The sequence below is a fragment of the Phyllostomus hastatus genome, unplaced genomic scaffold (assembly GCF_019186645.2).
Source record: "Phyllostomus hastatus isolate PE091 unplaced genomic scaffold, TTU_PhHast_1.1 phas_scaffold_501, whole genome shotgun sequence".
In the NCBI taxonomy this organism is placed as follows: domain Eukaryota; kingdom Metazoa; phylum Chordata; class Mammalia; order Chiroptera; family Phyllostomidae; genus Phyllostomus; species Phyllostomus hastatus.
Window position 1 is genome coordinate 40,364,834 of NW_025334033.1, and position 12,599 is coordinate 40,377,432.

Sequence of the window (12,599 nt, forward strand, 5' to 3'; positions counted from 1 at the left end):
CCTTAAAACATAAGTGTTCTTTTGATGTGTGTTTTAAATAATATATATGTTTGCATATGCCTCCTAGTATAAGTATTTGTACAAATATTTTAAATATTTATTTACAGTAGATGCCAAGAAGTAACACTGCTGAGTCAGTACATTTTTATTTTGAATTAATACTGTGAATCAGTCCTCCAAAGTAACTGTACCAAAGTATACTCCCTCTAGATATTAGCAAATGTTTTCATGTCTGAAAACTGATAGGTGAAACCACATCTCTCATTGGCTTAATTTCACTTCCTGCATGCCTAACGTCAGCATCTTGTTATGGTTAATGACCCTTTGTCTTTCCTTTTCTGCAAACTATCTTATCTTTGGCCCATTTTTATTCTTTTTTTTATTAATCTGTAAGAATTATTATGTATTTCTTTACATATACATTCTGGATACCAGTCCCCTGCCCATTCCATAACTATCTTTTAACTTTGTTAGTGTATTTTGTCATACAGAAGTTTTTTATTTTGATGTAGTCCACCAGTAAGTTTGTCTTTTTTTGCTCCACACTGTTTTGAGATGATAAAAATGTTCTGGAATTAGACAGTGGTGATGGTTACACTGTCTTGTAAATATACTAAAACCCACAGAATCCTACTCTTTAAAATTGTGAACTTTATGATATGTGAATTAACTCAATAATAAAAGTGAAAAATAAACATTACAAACATTTTGATACCCACTAGTATAGGTCTCCCTAACCTTTTTTATTTAAGGTCATTTATTAATCTGTTAATGTAGTGAATCACACTGACAGATATTTTCTAATGCTAAACCATCATAACATTCCTTGAGAAAAGTGAAGATACCTACTTTTTAGAATTAGTTTAGCTATCCTTTTTGTTATGTTAATTGGTCAATTTTGGTGAATATTGCAAATGAAAATTGAACTGAATTCTGTGTACATTAGACACAAAATTTGCTAACTGTATTATTCAGATCATCTCATGGGTATCTAATCTGTGCATGGGCCGCATGCAGCCCAGGATGGCTATGAATGTTGCCCAACACAAAATCATAAATTTACTTAAAATGTTTTTGGGTTTTTTTTTGCTCATCAGTTTTCATTAGTGTTTGTGTATTTTAATGTGTGGCCCAAGACGAGTCTTCTTCCAGTGTGGCCCATACGCCAAAGAGTTGGACACCTCTGCATATCCCTACTTATTTTTTATCTTGATTTTTTCCAGTGTAAAAACTGCCAGTTTTTTATCCTATTCAAAATCTACTCTCCATTTGTGTCCTGATTTAAAAAACAAAAACAAAAACAAAACCACCTCAACCTTTCCCCAGATAGAGGATGCCATCTGAGTAAGTTCTGGCCAATGAAACATTATCATAATTGTTAAAAGAACTTCCAGGAAAAATCTTTTAAAATGGGACTGGCTCAGCTAGCTTTTCTCCTCCTTTTTCCTGCATGGAAAAGTTGGAACGGTTGATCTTCTGACCATTAGGTGACCTTGAGGCAAAAGCTTAGCATTTAAGGATAGCAGGAAAAGAAAACATAGATGGAGCCTGAGAAATAATGAAATTGTGGAGATGGTGTTATCACCCCTGATCGGTGTTCCTGAGTCATTTTACAATTTAATGGCAGGCAAGAGAAAAATAAATGTGTATCTTGTTTAACATTATTATTTCATGGTTTGGTCTTATCATTGTTTTATATACAGCCAAACTCAACCCCTAAACTCAGTCAGTACTTTTTTTTTGATAGAATTAACGTGTTTTAACTATGGATTCAATTGTTTCTTTTAAATTCTATCAATTTTTGCTTTATAAATTTAAAAATTATCATTTGGTGCATCAAGGTTATAACTTCTTAGTGAATTATTCTTTTTAAAAATATGAAATATATTTATCCTTTCTAATTTTTTTTTTAAATTTTGCACCCTATTTTATATGGTGTTGTTACATCTTCTTTGGTTTTGTTTGCTTTGCCTGATGTATATTTTCCATCCTTTTATTTTTAGCCTTCATTTGTCAAGTTGTTTAAGCTGTTCTGTTTTAATAGTACATAACTCTATTTCATTTATATATTCCACTGAAGCACTTATATCACATTTTTATTATTACTAATTTGTTCAGAACTATTTTTGGTACCTATTTGTTTTCTATTTAAAATGCTTTCTAGCTGTTCTATTTTTCCCCATTCCTGCCTTTTGTTGGACTGATTTTTCTTTGTTTCACCTTTTAAATAGGTGTTTTAAAACCTACACACTTCATTTCTCTACAGTTGGTTACCCTTAAATGTTTAACATACATGCATAATTTTACATTCTACCATCAATATAGAGTTAACCAGTATTTGTATCTTCTCCTTAATTCCATCTCCTAACCAAAAAGAACTTGAGTAAAATTGTTTCCCTCATTTATCTTCCCACCTCCATCCCATGTTGATATCTGGAATTTTAGTACCAGATTTTTAAGCTTTTATCATTAATACATATTTAGAATTAACAAGTTCCACTAATTACTTTGGTCATCACTACTCTTTATCCTATGCAAGTCCTGGGCCACAATTTCCCTCTTCAATCCAATCCTGCTTTCCTCCTTCAGAAATGTCTCACAGTTTTTGGTCTACTGGGTACAGGTCTCAGTATTCTAAAATATCTTTTCTATTATTTTTAGGAGTACATGAGAAGGCTACAGTGTATGCTCAGGCCGCCATGTTGAAACTCAAGTTTTATTAGACCCTGAGGTTGTACTAAAAGCTATTTAATATACAGGGTCCAGCACAAATAATGCCCCTTTTTTATTACACAATCATAAGCATGTAACTCTGTAACATAACAATATCACGCTCAAGGATACCTTATGACATTTTAGGTGAATTGTTCAAATTAAAACTAAAAAATTATTACACCCAAATTACCACCCTACCAACCACACTCAAGCCGGCATTACTTCTGCTGGACCCTGTATTTATAAAACACAGACAGACAGACAGACACACACACACACACAGCATGCCCAAAATGCAATACATTCATTATTTCATTTAATGCAAGCAAGTATTTAAGTTGTATTATTAAAAAGAAATACTTACCTGTACACTGTTTTCTTTTTGTTTGAAGTCAACATGGGGAAGTTTTGACTGCTTCACAAAACTGTCTTCTTTTTTATCTAGATTTTAAATTTTACAACTTCAAATAAATTCCAGAAAGAGAATCAAATATCATAACCAAAATTTAACCCTACCTTGATTTTAAAAATCAAGTCATATGAATACTTAATTTAAATTAAAATACAGAATTATGAAGTTATTACACAAATCTTAATTCCTCACTATGTAATAGTTATTACAATAACTATGACTATAAAATGAAAACCAGCTGGAAAAACTACTTCTTTATAATGGGGAACCAAATACAGTGGTGACATTAATGACTAGGGGGCAAAATAACCAATGTACTTAATCTAATTCAATGTAATCTAATCTGCACATCTATTGAGTGAATCATGAATCAAATATTTCAGTGACTAAGTCACAAATATCATTAACACAAGCCTGATACCCACTTTTAATCATATATATTATAAAACAACTTCTCAAATGAAAAATATAGTCATACTTAACTTCTTGTTTGCTCTCAGAAAAAATCAAAGTGGTACTTTTCTGAGTCTATATGTTTCTAGTATTGTTTGTTCTTAGTTACACCAAATGATAACTAAAATTACTACTTCTATTTCTTCTAGGTGTTTTCAAAGAAAACCAAGTTTTGAAAATAAATATTTAGATACTGTACCTATAACTCTTGGTTCTGATGATAAAACATTTATTGGTCTGACTAATTTCTGATATTCATTTGAAAGAAGTAATTGACTTTTCTGAGAGGTTTTATTTAATACATGCTGTTCATCTTTTTCAAAAACTCTAAAGAGAAGAGTGAATTACATTAAGTATTAGTGAAGTAAGAAATTAACATATATTTACAGAAGATGACTTGACTTTGGGTGGTGTACACACAATACAATATATGGATGATGTACTATAGAATTGTACACCTGAAACCTGTATAATATCATTAACCAATGTCACCCCAATAAATTTAATAAAAATTTTTTTAAAAGAAATTAACATATATTAAAGCCAGAAGAGATATTTAGATACTATGTTAGTTAAACCTCCTTATTTCACAGATAAAACTGAGTGTCAGAAAATTTAACAGGTCTACCCAATATTATTAAATTACTTAATGGTATCACAGATAAAACACCCCTCTCCTGGTGAAATCCAGTGCCACACGTATACCTCAAGTATACCACACTCTAATTTTAAAAACATAATCATATTTTTAAAAACTTTCTAAACATGCAAAAAATATTTTAAATGAAAAATTTTTTTTTAAACAAATAGGCATTTTCTTTTTTTTTTTTAAGATTTTATTTATTTATTTTTAGAGAGGGAAGGGAGGGAGAGAGAGAGAGAGAGAGAGAGAGAAAAACATCAATGTGCGGTTGCTGGGGGTTATGGCCTGCAACCCAGGCATGTACCCTGGCTGGGAATCGAACCTGGGACACTTTGGTTCCCAACCCGCGCTCCATCCACTGAGCTTTGCCAGCCAGGGCTTTTAAATGAAAATTTTATCTACAAATAGTATGCTTTAGATTTTGGAATACTTCAGACTTTAGAAAGATTTATTTAGAAATAAATCAACTAGCATGAATATAGAAATCATTAAAGCAATACTATAATCATAAACAAGTCTTTTAAGTTTTTCACTGGAAAAATAATTTTATTGAATTTTTCCTAAGTTAAATAAACAATTTAATTATTAATGGTTAAATAATTTAAATAAGTATATTATTTGATAATAACTATCATATTAAATAAAAATTACTAGTTATGTAAGTTCCTCTCAATATAGACAATTTTTATAACATTAAAAATTTGTCAATAAACTAAAATTCTGTACATTTAACTATTTTTAAATCAATTTGATTACAAAATTAAAGACATATTACCATGAATGTGAGACAAGAAAGTAATAGATCCAAGAAAGCAGGATCAGGGAAATTAACTTGGGAGAGAAATGGGTCAAAAAATCAGGATAAGAGCAATGGAGCCTGAGGAAAAGAATTTACAAATGATAAAGGATAGAGGTAAAAGAGAACAATAGAAAGTTTATCAGAAACAGCAACAGTAATACATGTATTTTTCCATCACACAGTACCAGACAAAATTGATCTTTTTTTAAAAAAAATGCCTCCACCATTGATATCTATTTTATCACTATTCGGATAAGTGATAAGGAAACATATGATGCCACAATTCAGTAGCATTTTGGCTCATCTTCCCTCCCTGTGACAAGTCAAACTGGTGACTAGGTAATGAAAAGATAATATACTGCTACTCCCACCATTGTTCTTATTGGTGACTCATCATGAAAAACTGAATGAAATATACAATTGACAGATTAGAAAAAAGTGAATATGCTACTGCTACCCTATTTCTCTTTATAAATTATGGTTGGCCTTACTAAACAATGAGCAAATCTGAAAATCAGTCCATAATATTTAAAAGTATAAATTAATATTTTTCATAATAGTCTCCACAAGAGAGTATGTATACAATGCTGTGTAAATGTTAGTGGTTTGGGATAGAATATAGAATAAAATCGTTAGATACAGAGTATTTGTTCACATGAAATCCCATTTTAAAGTTTACCTATACCTTTCTTTCAATTCCTTTCTTTTTTCTGTATCTTTAGTTTTTTCTTCCAGAGTTTCTGAAAGATTCTTAGTTTCATAAAGTCTTCCAATCTGCTAAAAAGAAATGATAAAGCAAAACAATTACTTGCAAAGTATTAAGGAACATATGCTTTATCTTAACTAATATGATTATTCTATATAATCACAAGATTTATATTTTTGGTAGTATTAGCTTTCGTTTAGTGAAAGTTAGTAAAACAAAGTAAAGTTAACAATAAAACCTATTCCTTTAACTTTTCCTTACAACTCCATTAGCAAACCTAGATTTCAATGAACTGCCACCTTCTTTTTAAAAAAGGACAGTCAGAAGCAGATTCCTGACAGAGAGACATAGTTACCATATATTACTACTTTACAGGAAGTCAAATCCACTTTCTTGGCATTACTATGAATGATAAATTATCATCTTTAACACAATTTTTCAGAAAATTTAGAAAATTATCTATTAAATTTTTCTCAAGATCTGGGAAATTTTGGACTTTAATGGGTCTTCATACCTGTCAATGAAAGTCACATTTCAATTAATAGCACTAAAATATACTCAAGAAAATATTATGCACAATTAATCTTAAAAGCTAAACTAGTTCTAGCCCTAGCATTACACTAAGTGAAATAAGCCAGGTGGTGAAAGACAAATACCGTATGATCTCACCTGTAAGTGGAACCTAATCAATAAAACAAACAAATGAGCAACATGCAACCAGAGACTTGGAAATAAAGAACAAACTGACAGTGACTGGGGGCGGGGGTGGGGAGCACAAGGGAGATAATGTAGGAAGGAAGGGGAAAAGTCAAGCAAAGAACATGAATAGAGGACTTATGGGCAAGGGCCATGGGGGAGACTGATTGTGGAAGTGCAAGGGGCAGGGTAGGGGTCATCAATGTGGAAAAAGGCAGGACAACTATAACTGAGCAACAATAAATAATTACAGTCATAAATTTTCAAGATTAAGTTCTTTAAACTATTTACTGTCTTGTTCTCTTTTTTTTTAGAACATCTGTAGCTCTTTTAATGCCTTTAAATTCCTGTTATTAATGTCTTATTCTTTCATCATCTTCTTCAGTCCACAAAGAAAGTTAAACAAGTCCCCCAAATCCAGGGTTGAATATACTCAATACCTACATTTTGGCTCCAAAGGCAATCAGAGGCAAACAAATTATCATAGGCCTTTGTCCATATTTAGGCTCTTTAGAAATAGCTCTTCTAAGACTGTCAAGTAAACATACTATTATACTTACACATTAATACATATATCAGAGACATATAACAAAATATATACCTGGTTTAAATAATTAATTTCTATTTCCACTTCATCTACTTCTTTCTTCAACTCACATGAAATTTTGGAAAAATTGTTGGCATGTCTAAGAATATCTTGTGTTTTACATCTCAAATTAACACTTAACATGTTAAGGAACTATGTTATACAAATTAATATTGTATGATATTATTTATATATATGTTCCACATAAGCAATAACCAGTATTAATAACAGTTTCTAAAAACAGAAGTTAGAATAATATAAACATCTGGCAACTGACAATTTATTGTTTACCTATGTAATATAATATATTGAGCTTAAAAATAACATACCATCCAAAATACTTAAGATTTTTTCTTTCAGTTAAATATTTTTACAATATTTTTACATTTAGTGTTTTGGTGCTTCTGTTTGTTTTTTACCTATTCATTATGTCATTTGGCATGACTAACAATATACAACCAATTCAAGTCCAAATTTAACTTCTCATGTTTCCATTATTTATTTTTTCCAAAATCAACATTAAAAATCTACCCTTTTTTTGCTCTGTAAGGTTCATCAGTGTACCCTGCAGAATTCAGAAGAGAGCTAAATATTCTATCTGGACTTTATACCTGAACTGAATTTCTACCCAATTTCAAGTAGAGAATTTCTTAGCTGTTACCAGACAGCCTGCATGGCTATTAGCTACTACAATTTCCTAAGTTGCTCTACAATCCATTTAGGAGAATTTAAAAATAAATAGGATAGTGAACAAGAACTTCACAGAAAATCTGTCAGAACTTTTTGTATTCTGCCTTAAAATATGACTTATGTACTAGAACGTAAAATTTCAGATAAACGGTATAATGCTATGCTGTCATCAAAAGTATCAATTTAAAATTTTAGATATAAACATTTAAATCCTCTCCCTACCTCAATCACCTCTTCTTGTTTGCCATGCATTCATACCATCCTACATCCCATCTACATCCCATCCTACATCTCATCCCATCCTACATCCAATTCCCTAAACCACTGCTGTGCCTTCTGCATCTACCAACCTCTGCCCCTTCCCATTGAGAAGTTAAAATACACATGGGCAGCAAATGAACAACTAAGAACATAATAAGTTAAAATTAAAACATGGAAAGAACAAGCAGCAAAGAAGTAAAAGGAATTTAGGATGAAGCAGTATGAAGAAAAGTAGAATGCAGGGATAAAGAAGCTTAGTACAAACAGTGGAGTTATAATCTGATAGGAAAGCATATGAAGGATTGTGGAAATTGGAAGAGGATTAAAGTTCCAAGTTCATCACTAGGGAAGATCCTGACAAACAAATGAGACTTAGACCAATTAAGAACTACTTAAGCATCTAATACAATGCCACTGTATCAGAATTACTGCTTATACATCTGTCTCTTATACTAAAAGCTCCTTGCAAGAAAGCTCTGTAACTTGTTGAGTATCACCTGGCACGAGGCAGGTATCCAATGACTTTCTATAGATGAATTCATAATTGTGATTCATCTCTTTATCACCTTTCATCCTAACAAATAATAATCAGCTGATTTAATTAGAATTCTTTCTTTGGTAAGACAGGGCAAGATGACTTTTTCATTGGTTTGGTTGCTAAGATATGCCACTTAAAGCCAAATAAATATGCCACTTCATTCTCATTAAATTTGCCTGCTTCTGATTACATACATATATATTAAAACTAATCCCAGATGAACTTTAAAGTAAACTCAAAACAAATCCATGTGATTCTTACAGGAGAAACACAGTAACAATTAAAATACAGAAATAATACTTATTTAATAAAAATTCTAAGTAGGAATACTGTTGCGGATACATATGTAATGTCCATTTAATAAGTGATGGAAAGGGAGCAGGCACTGAAAAACAAAATCATATTTTAGACTGAGTCATCATATTCTTCATATTTCACTACAAAGATACTACTGTTAAAATAGTATATAATAAAAATGTTAATACCTAGAAATTCCATAAAAATAGCTTCATTCATTTTTAGTTGTTCAGTACATGCCAAAACTCTCTTTTGAATTTCTTCATGTTCTCTTTTCTTCTCGTAATATTCACGTGAAAGAGGTGTTTCTGAGTATTTTAGTTTGTATTGCTTCAAAACATCTTTATACTGACATACATAACCATGGTACATTTTTCTGTTAAAATTTTTAAAAATGACATCATTATCACAACAGCGTATCTAAAAAAACTTTTAAAATATCACTTGTTAAAGTCTACTAAATTAACCTAAAACACAAGTGAAATATCTACTTATCCCTGCTTCCCTCAATACTGTTTGCCCTTCAAACTTTCTGTAATTCCATTACACTTTCCAACTTACACTTTTCTCTACTACTTTAGTTATTCACTCTTTTATTCTCTTCAGTTTAAATTCTACTCCTACCATTCTGATGAAACCATCCTTCCCAAGATTACCAAAGATCTAATTCATCCAATTCAGTGATCTCTTTTTAAAAGGTTCTCTTCCCAAGTGACATTGTAGAATTTAGTTTTGATCACTTCTTGAATTTCTATCTTCCCTGAATTCTGAGCCTCTATTCTCTCCAGCTCAGCTACCTCTATAATTTTGCTTTTTTAAAGTATATTTTATTGATTAGGCTATTTATTACAGTTGTCCCATTTTTAACTATGCTTTTTAAATCTTCAATTATCTAAGCCAAAATTATTATATAAAGTCATGCTCTATGTGGTACAACTCTGTGTTCACAATCATTCTTGTATACTCCAAAACTAATTTAGAAAGAAAATTTCAGCACTGTTTGGAGAAACTCCTCCATTCCAACTCAGGTAGAGGTGGGTGGTCATCTATTTAGGTACAAGTCTTGAGTGAGACCGTTAATTCTTGCAAAAGGATATTAACTCTTCCTTCTCATTTGACCTTTGCTTGATCTAAAGTTACTTGACCTATGGGCTAAATTTAACCTGTCACCTGTTTTTGTATGGCCCATTAGCTAAAAATGGTTTTTACATTTTTAAATGACTTGAAAAAATCTAAAGAAGAAAATAGTATTTTGTGACACATTAAAGCTATATGAAATTCAAACTCTAATATCCATCAAGTTTTATTGGAACACAGTCATTCATTATCATATTGTCTAGAGTTGCTCTTCCACCACAACACCAGAATTCAGTAGCTACAACAGAGACTGTATAGCTCATGAAGCCTAAAATATTTACTATCTGGCCCTTTACAATAAAGTTTACCAATCCTGATCTGTATGACTAAAAATGTTTGATCCAGTTCATTATAGAGAATATATTCTCGGATCCTCTTTTTACCCAGTTCTTATCAAATACTTAGTTTCAAGAAATAACAGTCATAGAAAATATTCTAAAATATATATAATCCTCACATCCCTTGAAATTTTATAAATTTTCTAAATCAAGCCATGCTATAAGGGGGAATTTCTTAAAAGGTACTATAATGATTATTTCACCTCATCATATGAGAAAAGAACAAGTATTCATAAATTGCTTGTATAGTAAGAAGAAAAGTAAGGATAACAACCTTATACTGGGTAGCAGGTCTGAATCTTAAGAATGTTATAATTTCTTAATATTAATGAAGTGTTCCTTTAACAAAATAAAGGAGTTCAGCCCCAAACAAGATCCTATTCCTCTAAATGCATATTTGCTAATTAAGTGCTCATTGAGGGAAATGGTCCATAAAGGAGGGAAATACTGATAAGAAAATTGAGTCTGAGTCACTGGTTTCTGATGAGAGCAGCATACCACATCTATCCTGTTCAAATTATATCTTCATGTCCATTCTTCTAACATACTCTATACAGGAACTTTGACAGAGACCAGCATAGCAAAGTCATGATTCAAGAAGAGTCATTACTATCTCATCTGCTGCCAAAAATACTAGTCTCTGTGAATGCCTGGAACAGGGATGGGAGGTTAGGAGAAACAGGAGCTGGTGCCTCTACTTCTTTCATTACCCATGATACCAATAAATAGACTCTTTTCCTTTTATAAATGCCTGGTAGTGAGTAATCAATTTAATCAACCCATGTGACTCATTTAAGAAACAAAAAGAGAGCTGTTTTCACTTTAACAAACAGCTCTGGCAAACTAAGAGAAGTCATCAACAACACACACTATCTGAAAAGTATATATTTGAACTGGTTTGTGTTAGACCCTAACAGAATCATTTTAATAATTTTTATAATGAAGGCCTGCATTGAGAGATGTTACCAGAAGTAATACTAAATATTTTGTTTATTTTGGGGAGGATATTGAAGACACTGATTACCACATTGTACAACTTCCCCTTTATGAGAACTAAAGGGAGAAATTTCTTTCAACTCTTAGTATACCCCCCTGAAAAAAATCTGCTTATCTTAAACTGAACTATTTTTTAAATGAATACTCTGAATTCTAAACTGATCGCATTTCCATAATGCCTTGACTACTACTAGGAATTTCAAAGCCTAATTTACACTTATTATCTAAAAAATATGCAAACCTTATAGTATAAATTTCTATCCTGATCGAAGTCTTCATCTTTCTAAATTATCCTTACTTCCCTGTAGCCTTGATCTTTTTATTTAGTTTTAACATTATGGTACTATTTATACAAATTATTTCAAATCCTTTTTGGATTTAAGCAAGGTCTATACAATAGTCTTCTTTACTAACTCTACCTTCTGCCTATTCCCTGAATGATCATGCATGACGGCTTTCCCTTATTTTTGCTCTATACATTTCCCTGGGCAATCTCATTTATTTCCATGATTTCAAATGCTAATGAAGTCCAAATCTCTACCTTCAATCTCTACCTTCTTTTAAGACCGATTTTGAATAACAGGGTACTATACTCCAGATTAAGTGTGTGTTTTTAATTAAAGTATAAACTAGGAGTGATATAAGCAAGTTGGCAGAACAAAAGGTCTGTCATGCCTATCACCCCCCCCTCCCCACACACACACAATAATTTGGCATTCATCTATGGAAAAAAGTGCCTTTCAGGGAGTTTTTGGATCCAGGTAGCAGACCATGAAACCTGATGCAGTCTAAGACTGAGGAGAGGTATGCTCACATCCTGGTGGCTAACTTACTGATCATTGTCCTAGCTACCAACCTAGAAACGGCTCCATACTCTTGACAACTTAGCTATAGACCCATTTGGTTTTGGATCTGTCACCAGTACCATACACTAAGGGACCTAGGAGGAATCATACCAGCCAGTGTTTCAGGTATGGAAACACTGGTGCCAGCTGTGGGCCCTGAAGTGGCCCATGAACCAGCTCTAATCCTTCATGGTTCCAGTCTAAAAGTCCCTGGAGGTACACCTGCCAAATTCAGTCAGACTGTAGGTTCTATATGGGTCCTGAAACTGAGCTCCAGCCCATCCCTCCCACAACCACCAAAGAGTCCTGCTGGCACAGGGACCCAGCAGTAATGACTCCTGTCTATGCCTCTGAAGATCCCAAAGAACCTAAACTTGGTTCTAGTCCCCTCACAGCCAAAGTCTGTCAGCACTAGTGAGAGTTCAGGGTCCCTGCGGGAGACACTCCTATCTGCCCCCCAACTCCATGAATCTTGAAAGCTCCTGTA

The 12,599-nt window shown here is 32.3% G+C and overlaps 1 protein-coding gene across 1 annotated transcript in view; it reads right to left on the minus strand.

Moving 5' to 3' along the window:
• Positions 1-12,599, minus strand: part of CUNH14orf39 (chromosome unknown C14orf39 homolog) — an 83,252-nt gene that overhangs the window by 59,293 nt on the left and 11,360 nt on the right. The window contains exons 6-11 of the mRNA XM_045821950.1: positions 8,985-9,172; positions 8,842-8,884; positions 7,026-7,146; positions 5,708-5,799; positions 3,780-3,907; positions 3,080-3,156 (exon numbers count right to left, since the gene is read on the minus strand). Coding sequence (XP_045677906.1) covers positions 3,080-3,156; positions 3,780-3,907; positions 5,708-5,799; positions 7,026-7,146; positions 8,842-8,884; positions 8,985-9,172 — 649 coding nt within the window. The remainder of the gene's footprint in view (positions 1-3,079; positions 3,157-3,779; positions 3,908-5,707; positions 5,800-7,025; positions 7,147-8,841; positions 8,885-8,984; positions 9,173-12,599) is intronic.